This window comes from Hyla sarda, chromosome 10, assembly GCF_029499605.1.
Source record: "Hyla sarda isolate aHylSar1 chromosome 10, aHylSar1.hap1, whole genome shotgun sequence".
NCBI classification, from domain to species: Eukaryota; Metazoa; Chordata; class Amphibia; order Anura; family Hylidae; genus Hyla; species Hyla sarda.
In genome coordinates this window covers 124,534,831-124,552,502 of record NC_079198.1, presented here as the reverse complement: position 1 = coordinate 124,552,502, position 17,672 = coordinate 124,534,831, and the positions used below count along the sequence as shown (strand labels likewise).

The 17,672-nt window shown below is 44.9% G+C and overlaps 1 protein-coding gene across 5 annotated transcripts in view; it reads right to left on the bottom strand.

Annotated features, from left to right (window-relative positions):
• Positions 1-17,672, bottom strand: part of FEZ1 (fasciculation and elongation protein zeta 1) — a 129,837-nt gene that overhangs the window by 35,054 nt on the left and 77,111 nt on the right. For 4 of the 5 annotated variants that reach the window (XM_056544266.1, XM_056544265.1, XM_056544268.1 and 1 more), the window contains exons 3-4: positions 12,862-12,961; positions 2,181-2,267 (exon numbers count right to left, since the gene is read on the bottom strand). In XM_056544266.1, the coding sequence (XP_056400241.1) occupies positions 2,181-2,267; positions 12,862-12,961 (187 nt within the window). The remainder of the gene's footprint in view (positions 1-2,180; positions 2,268-12,861; positions 12,962-17,672) is intronic. The other variant, XM_056544267.1, reaches the window with a different exon arrangement.

The window sequence follows — 17,672 nt, the reverse complement described above, 5'->3', positions numbered from 1 at the left end:
AGGTCACAGGTTCCCCACATTAGGTTTCCCCCCATTAAGTAGCAGGTTCCCAACATTAGGCTTCCCCATATTAGGTCGCAGGCTCCCCACATTATGCTTCCCCACATTAAGTCGCAGGTTCAGCACAGTAGCATAGTTACTCCCACAGACTAACACACACACAATGACCACCCCCACTTCACACACACACACACACTGGCACACACACTGCACCACAACACCCCCCCCCCCCACACACACACATAGACACATGGCAACACTTACCTGGCATAGACTTCGCTTCTCCTCTCCGGCGGTGGCCCACGAGTCCTCTCCGGCGCCGGTCCTCTCCGAAGGCGTCCTCCTTCGTGGGTCTGCGGAGTGACATCACTAGCGCGATGTCTCTCAGCAGGCCCGGGCTGCCGCCGCAACTGTGTGGAGGTAATGGAGCGCTATTGGAGCGGACGCATCAGACGGGGAGGGGGGAGTGTTACAGTGGTGCTACGGGACAGGAGCGGGCGCTTTGGACGACAGGGGGTTCGGGGGTGCTACGGGATAGGGGCAGGTGGCAGCTGATGGAGGGGGGGTGCTTTTGGACACACGGCACAAATATCACAGCGGGCGGCGTAACAAAGCATTAAAAAAAAAAGTCCTTGATTTTTCCGCCCCCTGGTCCTTGCGCCCTTAAGCGACTGCTTGGTCTGCCTAATGCAAGCGCCGGGCCTGCGGGCGCCCAGCACACAGAAGAGCCGCATTAAAGTGTGTAAAGAGCCGCATGTGGCTCGCGAGCCGCGGCTTGCCGACTACTGGGATAGGGGATAAGTGTCTGAATGGGGTAATGTTCACAGATAAAGGCTGCTACATATCACATCCCTTTGTGCCAGTCATTTCCCCGAAAGTGAGGCTGCGACCACCAGCCGAGACCTTCAACTTTGGAATCTGCAAAACATTGGCGCATGCATTGAAATGCAAACACTGAATGAGAACTCCGTAATATAAGCGTGTCAGTACGCAATGCACAATTAGATTAGGTGGATGCTGGATTATTATAAAATAGCCTGCCCACTAACAATACAGAAACCTAAATCAAATAATTTTACTGGATGTTCCGTGTGTGTGCATTAATTTCAATAATCTGATATTTCTAATAATCCGTCACTTTTGAGGTCCTTTTGGTTGTCAGATTAGCAGAACATTACTGTAGATAAAAATATATAACAATAGAGAATTGTTAGTTGCACTAGAGAAATTTGGGCAGCTCCAATCCCCTCTCCAGGACCCGTGCTCCGACCGGAGGGCAGCGTCTCCCCTCAAGAAGACAATATGGAAGAAAATGATGTCCAGCACCGGAGTCTCGGATAAAAACTGTAAGTCTTTATTGAAGTAGCCACAGGATACAAAAATATCACAGAACACACCGCCCTGAGGCCTGTGACTACTTCAATATAGACTTACAGTTTTTATCTGAAACTCCGGTGCTGGACATTAATTTCTTCAATAATAGAGAATTGTTGGAAACTTTTGATCAGCAAATTTCACTTTACAGGTCCTGTCTATTCTTCCTGAAATATTTGTAACAAAAATTGGTGCAAATTCCAGCTCCCAAAATAATCGATAAAAGTCCAAAATTTATTTCACATAATTAAAATTGGTGGAAAAATGAAAACCAAAAAGGTGGTTTTAAAAGCATAGCAGAAACGCCGACGCGTTTTGAACCATCATGGTTCTTAGTCATGGCACCATGATGGTTCGAAACGCGTCGGAGTTTCTGCTATGCTTTTAAAACAGCCTTTTTGGATTTAATTTTTCCACCAATTTTAATTATGTGAAATAAATTTTTGGACTTTTATCGGTTATTTTGGGAGCTGGAATTTGCACCAATTTTTGTTACCTGTTCATACCAAAGTATGCGGCTTGGCCATCGGTTCCGTGCTTCCTAGAAACCACAGACGTTCCTTCAATTCAAAGTATCTACAGGGCGGTGAGCTGGTCTTTTTTTTTTTTTTTTTTTCCAAATATGCATACTAAAATATTTGTATTACACTGAAAGTGTGGTGATTTTTTATATAAAAAAAAAAATGTCAACGTTTTGGCACCAGAGCAGTTCCCCACCGTCTCTGGGCCCCATAATAGTTCCTACAAGTGCTTCAGCCATCATACCACCATCTTATGCCACTGACACTCACTCTCCACCCCTTTACCTGGTCCGCAGTCAGCAGTGGCTCCTCATTTATACCAGAATCATTCTCACTCTTCTCATTCAGTTCTTCTTCCTCTTTTTCATGGAACTGAAAAGAGACAATAGGAAGATTTTACTAAGGCGGTCAGTTCCTGGATTCCTTGAAATTGCATTTTAATTTTAATGTAATATGTATAAACATGTGCAGATACCGTGTTTCTCCGAAAATAAGACCGGGTCTTATATTAATTTTAGTCTCAAAAAACACACTAGGGCTTATTTTCAGGGTAGGGCTTATTTATTTATGGGGGGCTGCAGAAGTGTGGAGGATGGGGGGCTGTGGGGGGATGGGGGCTGTAGCAGTGTAGAGGAAGAGGGGCTGTAGCAGTGTGGAGGATGCCGCACCCCCCCATCTTCCACACTGCCACAGCCCCCCATCCTCCCACAGCCCCCCATCCTCCCACAGCCCCCATCCTCCACACTGCTATACAGCCCTCCATCCTCCCACAGCCCCCCATCCTCCACACTCCCGCAGCCCCCCATCCTCCACACACCTGCAGCCCCCCATCCTCCACACTCCTGCAGCCCCCCATCCTCCACACTGCTACAGCCCCCTCTTCTCCGTCGTCCTCCACACTCCTACAGTGCCCCCCACCCCTCTGCCATAATAAACCAGCACTTCCCCACCTTCATGGCGTCCGCAACTGAAGCTGCAGCTGCAGCAGCCGGGGCAGGGACACGTCCGTGACGTCGGGCGTGCATACGCGCAGACATTTTAAAGCGACAGCGTCCCTGCCCTCGGCTCATTTAACTTGCCAAGGGACCAGCCAAAGGGGGGGGCAGGGGGTCCGCATCACATTACTGGCGTCCGCGGTCCGCCAGTTGAGTACCCCTGGCCCTAGGTCTTATTTTCGGGGTAGGGCTTATATTGCAGCCCACCCCGATAATCCAGCTAGGGCTTATTTTTGGGGTAGGGTGTATTTTCGGGGAAACAGGGTATCTAGAGTCGTGCCAACATTCACACCACCTATCCCCCATCAGTCCGTGTTCTCACAGGAGAATGTATCACGTAGCAGAATATAAGGCATCAGACCAAGTCTTTGCTGACACAGCCAGAAATATCCTGCATAATATCCAATCTGCAGACAGTTAAAAATATGACGGGTAGAAGATAGATTAGAGACTTCTGTGGAGCCTGCTGCTGCCTGAGCGTTCTATAGTAAAAACGAAATGTTGCGAACAGCGTCTGATCAGCTCCGGCTGAGGAAAACCTGCCCTGTGTGACCTCCACTAGGAAAAACCCATTCATAATAACAGGAAGGAGAAAGACAGCTGAAGGAAGAAAGCCTGAAGCTCTGAAGAAGGGATCATATAGAAATAAATCCAGATGCTTTTAATAAGATGTATGACAACATTTCTTATATTCGCTTGTACTATTGATCAATACAAGTTTGTTTAAATGACAGTGCGTACCTCAGATCTAAAGCGTACCTCAGATCCCACAAAAAAAAAGGCTGGGTTCACATCATGTTTTCAGCCATACGGGACCGCATACGGCTGGGGGGAGCTAAAACCATGCGCTCCCGTATGTAATTCATTTCAATGAGTGGACCGGAGTGAAACGCTGACTCCGGTCGGCTCATTTTTGCCCCGTATACAGTTTTCCACCGGACCTAAAATCATGGTCGACTACGGTTTTAGATCCGGTGGGAAAACCGCATACGGGGCAAAAATGAGCCGACCGGAGTCAGCGTTTCATTCCGGTCAGCTCATTAAAATGAATTACATACGGGCGGCATACGGGAGCGCATGGTTTTAGCTCCCCCCAGTCATATGCGGTCCCGTATGGCTGAAAACATGATGTGAACCCAGCCTAATCCTGACCATGTACATCTAATTTTTATGCCTCTATCACCTATATTTATTATAAAAATACCTCTTTTCATAAATTAGCTCACAGTGTTCTCTCAGGGGGAGGGGGTGTGTCATTCCCTTGTGGTGGTGGTGGGAGGGGGGGTGTCCTTCCCTTGTGGTGGTGGTGGGAGGGGGGGTGTCCTTCCCTTGTGGTGGTGGGAGTGGGTGTGTCCTATCCTTGTGGTGGTGGGAGGGGTGTGTCCTTCCCTTGTGGTGGTGGTGGGAGGGGGTGTGTCCTTCCTTTGTGGTGGGAGGGGGTGTGTCCTTCCCTTGTGGTGGGAGGGGATGTGTCCTTCCCTTGTGGTGGTGATGGTGGGAGGGGGCGTATCCCTCCCTTGTGGTGGTGGGAAGTGATTGGTGCATCTGCTCATAAAGCCTTGTCCATGAGTCATCTGACTCATGGACAAGCCTGATTTTTACTGGTTAGTGTATTTATTAAATATAAAAAAAATGTTAAACAACTATATTACAAAAGGTCTTTCATTTTAACCAGTAACAACATATAAAATGTTTTTTCATCTAACAGTGCCCGTTTAAAGGGGTACTATGCCCCTATACATCTTCTCTCCTATCCTAAGGATAGGGGATAAGATGTCTGATCGCGGGGGTCCGACCACTGAGACCTCCTGCAATAACCGGACCGGCACCCTGGCGTTATGAACATTTATGTTCAGAATGTTGGCTTTGGGCGGCCATGGTTGTGACATCATGCCCCCTCCATTCATGTCAATGGGAGGGAGCATGACAGCTGTGGTTGCTCATCCACAGCTATCACGCCCCCTCCAATAGACAAGAATGGAGGGGGCGTCGTATGATGTAAGGAACACGCCCGCCCAAAGCCAGTGTTCTGAAAATAAGTGTTCAGAGCACCGGGGTGCCGGCCCAGAAATCGTGGGGGGGTTCCAGTAGCCAGACCACCACGAACAAACATCTTATCCCCTATTCTTAGGATAGGGGAAAAGATGTATAGGGGCGAAGTCCCCCTTTAAGGCTATACATATTTTGCAACCAAATATTATCGTTGCCTCAGGGATCTGCCACAAATTTTATTCCTTTAATCACAAAGGAAATGTTCATTTTTTTTGTTTTTATTTTTTTCCTCATCTTCTAAAAGCCATACCTCTCTTATGTAGCTATATAAGGGCTTGATTTTTTTTTGTGTGTAAACAATTGCACTTTGTAATAACATGCTTTATTTTACCATAAAATATAGTGCAAAACAAACAAAACATTTTTTGTGGGGTGAAATGAAAAATAAAATTACATTTGGCAACTTTTTGAGGGTTTTCGTTTTTATGTTGTTCAGGCTATAATTCAGACAATTTTGCTTGCGGAAATATTAAATATGTACATTTTTTATATATTTTTTAACATTTGTTTATTTGGAAAATAGGAAAAGGGAGTTGAGATTTTTTTTAAACTTTTTTTTAAATCATTTTTTACTTTTTTGTTTTTGCACTTATTTTAGTCCCACTAGGGCAAATGTCAGCTCCAAATAGCAGCCGTCACACGCTGGATATGTAGGAGGCTTGGATGGCGAGCCTGAACTATAATCACCTGATGCCCATCCGACGTACATGTACGGTAGTTGAATCTAGAGAGAAGGAGGAAGGCGCCTCATGTGCGGAATCAGCAGATCTTGTTAGTGGGGGTGGGGGACGGTAATTCCCAAACCGCTTACCAAAGTTGGTTGTGCGCCCACACACAACAAGGTAAAGTGCAGAAGAGATGTACAAGAAGGTCCACTGCAGCCCTCCTGGGTAGAAGTAAAATCAAAACCGAATGACCATGGATTCAGGAGTTTGTCTGGCGCAGAGAGGAACCATCAGGAAGCCAAGTAAAATCAATGGATTTATTAAATGCAACGCGTTTCGCTGCGCATGCGAAGCTTCATCAGGCAGGGTAGTTGGGAATGTACGGTAGTTGGGAGTTAACAGGTTGAGCAAATAAGGAAATCACGTGGATTGAAAAACTACTGTTTTGTGCTTACAGCTTTGATGCAGGCCTATGTATCTCCATGGTTACAGACTACAAACAAACTGTAGTCTGCTCCTTCAGCCACCTAAGCAAATAATAACTGTAAAAGTAATTTCCCTTCTGCTCACTCATATTACTTTACACATATGCCAGACTATCAATTCTAAGACTAATGAAAATAAATCAGAACATTTGCTGTTGATATTTCCTGGTGAATAAATAAATGCCACAAGGGAGCATTAAAATAATGTCCTGCTCTTAAATCCTCTGTGCTTCCCCGTCTTCCTATTAGTTGTTGTGTAACAATACACAGTAGTTACTTGCGCATCTTTCGGGGTCTTCTTCATACTCGCTCCTCCTATTTGCTGTGCTTTCACTACTATAACTTTGTTATTACTGAACTCATTCAGCGTCTCGTCTGCCAGTAAATGGCTTCCGTCTGCAAGGTCAGCGTGTAACAAACATCCGGCTCTTACACAACAAACTCTGCACATTACATCCCATTTGGAGTATTCCCTCAAGAACAGAAAAGGGAGTCCAAGAGCATCTGAGAGTGCAATCCAGTCCAAATTGCCTCTGACATTGGACAGAACTCACTATATGCAAAACGTAATTGCTGCTAAGCCCAAGTAATGGAGTCTTATCTGCCGACCTGGCGGATTCTGTCATCACTCTCCAGTCCTTGGGTTGGAGGTGTATTCCTACTTTACAAGAAGGGAAGGACAATAATAAGTCACTAATAAGTGAAAAATCTGTAGTTAAAGGGGTATTCCAGGCAAAAACTTTTTTTTATGTATCAACTGGCTACGGAAAGTTAAAGGGGTAGTCCAGTGGTGAAAAACTTATCCCCTATCCTAAGGATAGGGGATAAGTTTGAGATCGCGGGGGGTCCGACCGCTGGGGCCCCCTGCGATCTCTCTGTAAAGGGCCCCGGCTCTCGGCCCAGATAGCGGGTGTCGACCTATGCACGAAGCGGCGGCTGACACGCCCCCTCAATACATCTCTATGGCAGAGCCGGAGATTGCCGAAGGCAGCGCTCCGGCTCTGCCATAGAGTTGTATTGAGGGGGCGTGTCGGCCGCCGCTTAGCGCGTAGGTCGACACGCCCCCTTCCCGCGGGCTGTCGGGGCCCCGTACAGGAGATCGCAGGGGGCCTCAGCGGTCGGACCCCCCGCGATCTGCAACTTATCCCGTATCCTTAAGATAGGGGATAAGTTGTTCACCACTGATTCACCACCGGACTACTCCTTTAAACAGATTTGTAAATTACTTCTATTAAAAAATCTTAATCCTTCCAATAGTTAGTAGCTTCTGAAGTTTTCTGTCTAACTGCTCAATGATGATGTAATGTCCCGGGAGCTGTGCATGATGGGAGAATATCCTTTGCATGATGGGAAAATATCCCCATAGGAGCTGGACAGCTCCCGGGACCTGAGTCATCAGAAAGCAATTAGACAGAAAACAGCAACTCAACTTCAGAAGCTAATAACTATTGGAAGGATTAAGATTTTTTAATAGAAGTAATTTACAAATCTGTTTAACTTTCTGGAGCCAGTTGATATATATATAAAAAAAGTTTTTGCCTGGAATACCCCTTTTACAGAGACCTATATTAAATGTTGTACTGGACTGATTATTAGATATTTTAGCCAAACCAGAGTCTCCTCCAAAAGAAAGAGATATAGTTATTCTCTTTACTTTAATTGGTCAGACATTGACTTACATGTAGCTATAGGTGGCACAAAGGAGAATTTTTTTTCCTTCAAAAGGATAACTATTTTGCATATCATTTTCTCGGGCAGCATTCCTTGTAAGACCTTCTTATGCCAGCAAAAGAGGAAGTTTATGTTTTTACCTTATGTTATTATCAATATTGTTTTTTGAGCACATTTATTGCACTGTATTTTATCTTTAGTCTGTAAGTGGTGATGCACCATCATTAGGGATCCTTCCTATTAATGAATAGGGCAACATAGGGTCATACAGCGGACAGTCAACGCTTGAAGTGGGGGCTCATCCTCCACTGTTAGGTAGGGCGATTATAGGACCGTGATTTGTAGGGATAGTATTATCATTGTGTGGTTTATATTTCTATACCATCATTCCAACAGAATACACCCTACAACCGTCCTCCAGCCGACCAGTCTGTCCTGCTGTTATCGACGGAAAAAATGTTGTATCTCTCTCTCTATATATATATACTGTATTTTTATATTGGCTTTATGCTTATAATGGTGTTTATGTGCAGGTTATAGAGTTTCTACGTATCACTATAAATATACAAATAGTGACTGATATATATCTTTTTGCTATATCTTGGCCTGCTCTAAGTAACATACTTTATTTCTTTTTATATATATATATATATATATATATATATATATATATATATATATATATATATATCTCGTATATACTCGAGTATAAGCCGAGTTTTTCAGCACGATTTTTCGTGCTGAGAACGCCCCCCTCGGCTTATACTCGAGCGAACTCTCCGCCTGTCAACCCCTTCATCAGTGATCTTCAACCTGCGGACCTCCTGATGTTGCAAAACTACAACTCCCAGCAAGCCCGGACAGCCATCGGCTGTCCGGGCATGCTGGGTGTTGTAGTTTTGAAACCTCTGGAGGTCCACAGGTTGAAGACCACTGCGGCCTTCGTCATCATACAGAGCCCCCCCCCCCCCGCCTTTTGTTTTGTACTCGCCACCCCTCGGTGGGAAGGAAGGGTGAGCTGGTCCGGGCCATCTATGCTGCAGGGACAGTCCGGTGGGGAGGGTTAGTCGTTCAGGGCTGTCCATTTTCACCGGGGGGGGGCCTCTTCTCCGCGCTTCGGGCCCGGCCCCGGACTAGTGACGTTGCTTTGACGACGACGCACAGGGACGTTCATTCGCAACGTTCCTGTGCATCGTCGTCAAGGCAACGTCACTAGTCTGGGCCCGAAGCGCGGAGAAGAGCCCCCCCCCCCACTGAAAATGGACAGCCCTGAATGACTAACCATCCTCGATGGCTGTCCGGGCATGCTGGGAGTTGTAGTTTTGAAACATCTGGAGGTCCGCAGGTTGAAGACCACTGATGAAGGGATTGACAGGCGGTGATGATGAAGGGGGGGATGATGACAGGGGTCTGGATGATGACAGGGGGGATTATGTATTTCCCACCCTAGGCTTATAGTCGAGTCAATAACTTTTCCTGGGTTTTGGGGGTAAAATTAGGGGCCTCGGCTTATATTCGGGTCGGCTTATACTCGAGTATATACGGTAAGATTTGTCAATATACTATTGCGCCCTTATACACACCCAACATATTTAATTGGTGGTCTCATTGGTCATAAATATTATTATTAAAGGATCTAAATAAAAGTTACATTTTAAAGGGGTATTGTGCCACATATTTAGTTACACAGCAAAAGATTGCCTCAAGGAGGAACCCCCCCCCCCATTATATAAAACATTTTTATATAATGTAGATAACAACATTATATGTATATTTGTAATATACATTGGTTAAAAAATGTTTATACTTTGGGTGAAAAAATCCTGGTTTGTCCCTGCAGCTATTGCCAGTGTGTCTTTATGCAGAGAAAAAATACAAGCTCCCGGCTCACAGAGCAGGCTGATTGACAAGCCAGGAGTCCGCACCGATCCCTGCTTGTCCCGCCCTCACTTCCTGTATTTGGACTCCTCACAGAGACACACAGGCAATAACTGCAGGGACAGCATTTTTTACCCAAAAATATACACATTTTATAACCAATGCATATTACAGATGTAAATATAATGGTATTATCTACAATATATAAAAAGGTACGACAGGTACACTTTAATAAAAGTGAATATCTATACCGAGCAATGTACAGTGAAAAGACACATTTTTAATGATTCACTCAAATCTAGTTCCATGGTACTAAAGAGTGATTCTGGTCAGTGTAAATCTGCCCTAAAAGGGCCCGTACTTCTTGTAAAATACACCTGGGGAAAGATACAATGGTGCAAACTTAGACAAAATCGTCTAAGGGTACGTTCACACACGTGGATTTTTTTGCGGGTTTTCCGCTGCGTATTTGAAAGTGGGCGGGCTCTTCTCGGCTGTCCGCAGCCGATTTTCCGCGGCGGAATGTACACTGCGGAAAATCCGCCGCAAGCCCCATTGAAGTCATGAGGGACTGTGGCGGATTTTCCGCAGCGTAAATTCCGCCGCGGAAAATCCGCTGCGGACAGCCGAGAAGAGCCCGCCCACTTTCAAATACGCAGCGGAAAACCCGCTAAAAATCCGTGCGTGTGAATGTCCCCTAAAAATGCACCAGATGTATCATAGTGGCTCAGGTTGTTGGTAAATCTGATGCATCATTAGCTTGCTTTACACCAAATGTTATACAAAACAAGCATTCTTGCAAGGCTTAAAGGGGGATCTCCCCTGGAAAACATTTTTTTTTTTTAAATCAACTGGTGCCAGAAAGTTAAACAGATCTGTAAATTACTTCTATTTAAAAATCTTAATCCTTCCTGTACTTATCAGCTGTTGTATGCTCCACAGGAAGTTCTTTTCTTTTTGAGTTTCCTTTCTGTCTGACCACAGAGCTCTCTGCTGACACCTCTGTCCATGTCAGGAACTGTCCGGAGCAGGAGAGGTTTGCTATGGAGATTTGCTCCTACTACTAAAAGTAAAGAACTTCCTGTGGAGCATGCAACCGCTGATAAGTACTGGAAGGATTAAGATTTTTAAATAGAAGTAATTTACAAATCTGCTTAACTTTCTGGCACCAGTTGATTAAAAAAATAAATGTTTTCCAGGGGAGTACTCCTTTAATAAGGTAACAAACACACATATTAAGTGAAATCACTCTAATTCAACAGACATTATCAGAACCTGCTGCATTACCCATTTTTCTGGATTACTGGATGGTCCAAGAACAAATAAGTTCTTCCCATAATTTTGCTTAATTGGCGAATCTGTTCAGTCTTCTGAGTTTAGTCTCATATTATTTCCAATTCTAAATAATCTTGCACTCACCGTAATAGTACGAGTCACACGGCTCCTCTCATGGGACCTCCAGCAAACAGGCAGACTAAATCAGCGTGGGGCGCTCGGAGCGCCCCACGCTGATTTCATCTGCCTGTTTGCTGGAGGTCCCGTGAGAGGAGCCGTGTGACTCGTACTATTTCGGTGAGTGCAGGATTGCTGTCTTGATCTCCTGTTAGGGCTGGTTCACATCACGGGAGCGCATACGGCAGGGGGGGGAGATAAAACCTTGCGCTCCCGTATGCCTTTCTATGCGCACCCGTATGTAATTCATTTCAATGAGCCGGCCGGAGTGAAACGTTCGGTCAGGTCGGCTCATTTTTGCGCTGTATGCGCGTTTACATACATACGGGAGCGCATAGAAAGACATACGGGATCACGAGGTTTTAGCTCCACCCTGTCGTATGCGCTCCCGTATGGGAGAAAACGTGATGTGAACCCAGCCCTATTTAATTCTGATTATTCTCAATGTTTGATGTCCTAGCACCACCGTTAGACGAGTATTGCCCAAGTACCTGCATTGTGTATCCATTATCCAGAAGCTAAAACCATCGGTTGTCTATTTGATGGCAGTGCCGTTCTGATATCGATTGTTTGTTCATTACTTCCAATTAAAGGGGTACTCCGCCCCTAGACATCTTATCCCCTATCCAAAGGATAGGGGATAAGATGTCAGATCGCGGCGGTCCCGCTGCTGGGGACCCCGGGATTGCCGCTGCGGCACCCGCCATCATTACTGCACAGAGCGAGTTCGCTCTGCACGTAATGATGGGCAGTACAGGGGCCGGAGCATCGTTACGTCATGGCTCCATCCCTCGTGATGTCACGGCCGCCCCCTCAATACAAGTCTATGGGAGGGAACTTGGCGGTCGTCACCCCCCTGCCATAGACTTGTATTAAGGGGGCGGGCCGTGATGTCACGAGGGGCGGAGCCATGACGTCACGCTGCTCCGTCCCCTGTATCACCCGTCATTACGCACAGAGCGAACTCGCTCTGTGCTGTAATGATAGCGCAGTGCCGCAGCGGCGATCCCCGGGGTCCCCAACAGCGGGACCGCGGTGATCTGACATCTTATCCCCTATCCTTTGGATATGGGATAAGATGTCTAGGGGCGGAGTACCCATTTAAAGGGGTACTCCGGTGAAAACCTTTTTTCTTTTAAATCAACTGGTGGCAGAAAGTTAAACATATTTGTAAATTACTTCTATTAAAAAATCTTTATCCTTCCTGTACTTATTAGCTGCTGAATACTACAGAGGAAATTATTTTCTTTTTGGAATGCTCTCTGATGACATCACGAGCACAGTGCTCTCTGCTGACGTTATTATAATAATAATAATAATAATGCTTTATTTATTGTTGTCCTTAGTGGGATTTGAACCCAAGTCCCCAGCACTGCAAGGCAGCAGTGCTAACCACTGAGCCACCATGCTGCCCTTAGCATACATCTGCTATGCATCTGCTATGCATCTGCTATGCACGGTTGCTAAAATGGACAGAGATGTCAGCAGAGAGCACTGTGCTCGTGATGTCATCAGTGTCCCAAAAAGAAAGGAATTTCCTCTGTAGCATTCAGCAGCTAATAAGTACTAGAAGGATTAAGATTTTTAATAGGAGTAATTTACAAATATGTTTAACTTTCTGCCACCAGTTGATTTAAAAGAAAAAAGGTTTTCACCGGAGTACCCCTTTAAGCATTAAACCCGCAGACTCTAAATTTCAGTTTTTTTTGGGAGCAAAGTTATTTGACTACACCAAAACATATATATACAAAGCATAGTGTGTGAATACCTCGGTGTCGGACAGGTTACCATTCAGCAGCTCTTCACTCTGTTCTCTCCATTTTTCACCATTTAATGGAATGTAGTTGTCGGTCAGGGCGTCCCAGACTCTGCGAATGGAAGAAACCGGTCAGTAAGAAAGAATGGAACAGCCGTGCCCTGGGGACAATGATGTCAGTGCCCAGAAATCTTTATGAGAAGCCAGCAAATGGCCAAAGTACATAAGAGCGGGCAGGGATTGTATACTGTGTGGATGCCTATAGCATCAGTCTATAACAAGATAACTAGGATTACAAACAAGAGCCTGTTAGTGTATCAGGGGAAGAATATATACAGAAGAGACATCGCAGAGCTCATTATAGAAGTAATCGTCCAGACTATAGTTACAGATATCACTGAAATCAAACTATTGTCGTATGCAACTACTGCTAGTCATATATTGACTTTATCCATGAAGTTTGCCGCCATTGCCTTTTTTTTTTGTCTGACCAATATTTAAAGGGGTACTCCGCTGCTCAGCGTTTGGAACAAACTGTTCCGAACGCTGGAGCCGGGAGCTCGTGACGTCATAGCCACCGCCCCCTCATGATGTCACGCCCCCTCAATGCAAGTCTTTGGGAGGGGGCGTGACATCCGTCACGCCCCCTCCCATAGACTTGCATTGAAGGGGCGGGGTGTGATGTCATGAAGGGGGCGTGGCTATGAGGTCATGCGCTCTCGGTGCCAGCTCCAGTGTTTGGAACAGTTTGTTCCAAACGCTGAGCAGCAGAGTACCCCTTTAAGGGGACTGTACAGGATCAGAAAAGTATGTCCACACCCCACTTGTCCACGGGTTGTGGGTGGTGTTGAAGTGAATAGGCCTAAATTACAAACAACCTGAATACTTGCATCCTGATTTTTTGGAGAAAAGTAGGAATGTTTTTCTAATCGCGGTCAACCCCCCTATAAGTGCAGCTGTCATCAGCCTGGGAGCTATGTGTGCCATGTGGATTCCCATCTCATGAAGTAATAGCTGTTGCAAAACTACAACTCCCAGCATGCCCGGACAGTAGACAATCCGCAGTCTGTGGGCGCCAGCATGGGAATCTCATAGACAGCTATGAAATTCCGCCACGTGTAAAGCGCAGCAGAATCCCATTGAATACGATGCTCCTGCGGAATCTCTGTGCGGAATTCCAATGTAGAATCCCCCACGAAGATTCCGAGGTGTGAACCATCATGGCCTTCCATGAAGAATTCAGCATAAATTCATGGCGAATACACTTCCGCTGTCCCATTCACATGGAGTTTCTGCTTCAGATTTTCCGCTGCAGGAATTCCATTGAAGCGAACGGGCTATAAATTCATGCAGAATTTTCTTGCAGTATTCCGTGCAGAATTTCTGCCGTGTGTGAACATAGTCTAAAAGTTGCTTCAGCACTGCAGCTGGTGGTGGTGCTACTGAGCAGAAAAGATTTATATATACTGTACCTATATATGTGCAACCGCGCAGAAAAAAAACCTCCGCACATAGATTGTAATGAAAGCTAATTAAGCAAATCTTTATTGGCATATTAAAAAAGGTTAAAGAACGTACACAGGAACACACAAAGAGGAGAAATTACATATAAACACATAGGGATACTGGGGTCAAAGTCCTGACATTGACATTGTAGCATCGCTCTCAGACATACAGTGCACCACTATCAATGTCAGGACTTTAATTAACTTTCATTACAATCTATGTGTGGAGGGTTTTTTCGGTGCGGTTGAACACACACATATATATATATATATATATATATATATATATATATATATATATATAGAGGAATATGCAAATCAGCTCATTACATCACCTTTTCAGGTGATGTTCCCTGGTATCAGCTTAGCTCCAGTTACGGAATATAAAAAGCTAATCGGGATTAATGCCAAGCCAGAACTCTCTCTCCAGAAGGAAAGAGCACCCATCTGCAGACAGCTGTTTCGGGGTACTTGCCCCTCGACAGTACAGAGCAGGGTAATCTGGCTTGGCTGAGATGAGGGGCCTTAGACCAACTTTCAAGCTCCGTCACACCAGGAGTGGTGAACTCTCCCTGAGTTAAATACTCATCCCGTTATATATATATATATATATATATATATATATATATATATATATATAGATGCAAATCAAAAAATGTTGCAGTATCTTGTAATAACCTTTTTTATTGGACTAACAGCATTTTGTAGAGAAGCTTTCGGGATTCCTCCCTTTATCAAGTCCAAAGCAAATCTAAGCTCACAAGTAGAGATGAGCGAACTTACAGTAAATTCGATTCGTCACGAACTTCTCGGCTCGGCAGTTGATGACTTATCCTGCATAAATTAGTTCAGCTTTCAGGTGCTCCCGTGGGCTATAAAAGGTGGATACAGTCCTAGGAGACTCTTTCCTAGGACTGTATCCACCTTTTCCAGCCCACCGGAGCACCTGAAAGCTGAACTAATTTATGCAGGATAAGTTATCAACTGCCGAGCCGAGAAGTTCTTGACGAATCAAATTTACTGTAAGTTCGCTCATCTCTACTCAGAAGCAGAAGACACAGGTTACATCTCACAAATAAAAAAAGGTATTACAAGATACTGCAACATTTTTTGATTTGCATCTGCATCACTGGACTAATACGGCTACTCAAATTTACTATATAAATATATATATATTTATTGTTTTGTCCCAAAAAACTCCACTTTAACTGCATTAGGAGCCATGATGTTGGGGAAGGGCTATATAGGTTCATATGAGCAGAAAAGATTGTAAAGTGGGGGTCCCAAAAGGTCAGACCTCCTAGCAATATGCCATCACTGCTTTATGATATATTTGGCCATTTCACAGTGATACCTTGCAGTGAATGGAATTTAAAGGTGTAATGAAGCTCAATAGATGACAATGAATAGCAGTGGACACGCCGCTCCATCCTGAGGTGAGACTCGGCTGCCCTTTGTTGTGATCATGGGAGGGTCCCAAAAGGTAGGACCCCCTGCAACCAGCTATAAATTAGTTGAAATACCCCTTTGACAAAAAACACCCTTAACCCCTTAAGGACCAGGCGTTTTTCTTTTTTTGCACTTTCGTTTTTTCCTCCTTACCTTTAAAAAGTCATAACTCTTTCAATTTTGCACCTAAAAATCTGTATTATGGCGTATTTTTTGCGCCACCAATTCTACTTTGTACTGACGTCAGTCATTTTACACAAAAATCTATGGCGAAACGGAAAAAAAAATCATTGTGCGACAAAATTGAAAAAAAAATTCCATTTTGCCACTTTTGGGGGTTTCCATTTCTACGTAGTACATTTTTCGTTAAAAATGACACCTTTTCTTTATTCTCTAGGTCCATACGGTTAAAATGATCCCCTACTTATATAGGTTTGATTTTGTTTTACTACTGAAAAAAAATCATAAATACATGCAGGAAAATTTATACGTTTAAAATTGTCATTTTCTGAGCCCTATAACTTTTTTATTTTTCCATGTTCAGGGCGCTATGAGGGCTCATTTTTTGCGCCGTAATCTGAAGTTTTTGTATTTTTGCATTGATCTGACTTTTTGATCGCTTTTTATTCATCTTTTCATGATATAAAAAGTGACCAAAAATACGCTATTTTGGACATTGGAATTTTTTTTTCGAGTACGCCATTGAACGTGCGGTTTAAAAAGCGGTATATTTTTATAATTCGGACATTTCCGCACGCGGCGATATAACATATGTTTATTTTTATATACACTTTTTTTTTTATACTTGGAAATGCCAGGTGATTCAAACTTTTATTAGGGGAAGGGATCATTGAAAGGCTTAAAGGAAAACTCTGATGCAGCCCCCCCCCAAAAAAAAAAATGAATGCCATAATGTAGCCCATTAAAATACCTTTTGATGGAGCCCTCAATCGTGTAGAAGGGCCTAGCCGTTTTCGCGTTATGTGCCTGGCCCGCGCTGTAAAAACTACATCTCGCAGCATGCCCACTCGTCACATCCGGCCTGTATCTCCCCTGCTCGGCCCCCTCCACAAATTATAATAAATCACGCCCCCTCCGCGTTTGCTGAGCTGAGCCTATGGCAGTTCAGCTCAGCGCATATATGAATATATTAGTGAGGGGGGAGTAGCCGACTCCGGGCTGGGAGGCCGGCAGAGCCCGCAATGACTCATGGGAGGTACGAGTCACCGGGCTAAGTTGCCGGCGGAGCGCTCGGAATAAGCGGTCGAGCGTCATCAAATGCAGGTAAAGGACCCAGCTTCCGGTCGGCGGAAAAATGCAGGAGAAGACCGGGAAAGGGGCCATATGGAAAGCGCAAGTATATTAGAATGTTATATAACTTTGCTTGATGCTTCTTTTGCCCCAGAAAAGATTTGCATTGGAGTACTCCTTTAATGATTTTTTTTACACTTTTCTTATGCCATATTATAGCCCCCAGGGGGGGCTATAACATTGCATGTACTGATCTTTACCACTGATTGATGCATCTCCATAGGGATGCATTGATCAGTGTTTTCGGCGATTGAATGCTCAGGCCTGGATCTCAGGCTTGAAGCATTCATTCTGCGATCGGACTGCAGGAAGGAAGGTAAGAGACCTCCTCCTGAAGTACAGCTGTTCGGAATGCCGCGATTATACCGCGGCGATCCCGAACAGCTCCCTGAGCTAACCGGCACATTTTACTTTCACTTTTATCCACGCAACTCAGCTTTGAGCGCGTGGCTAAAGGGTTAATAGGGCGCGGCACCGCGATCAGTGCCGCGCGCTATTAGCGGAGGGTCCCGGCTTCACTATGACTCCGGGCCCGCCGTGATATGATGCGGGGTCACC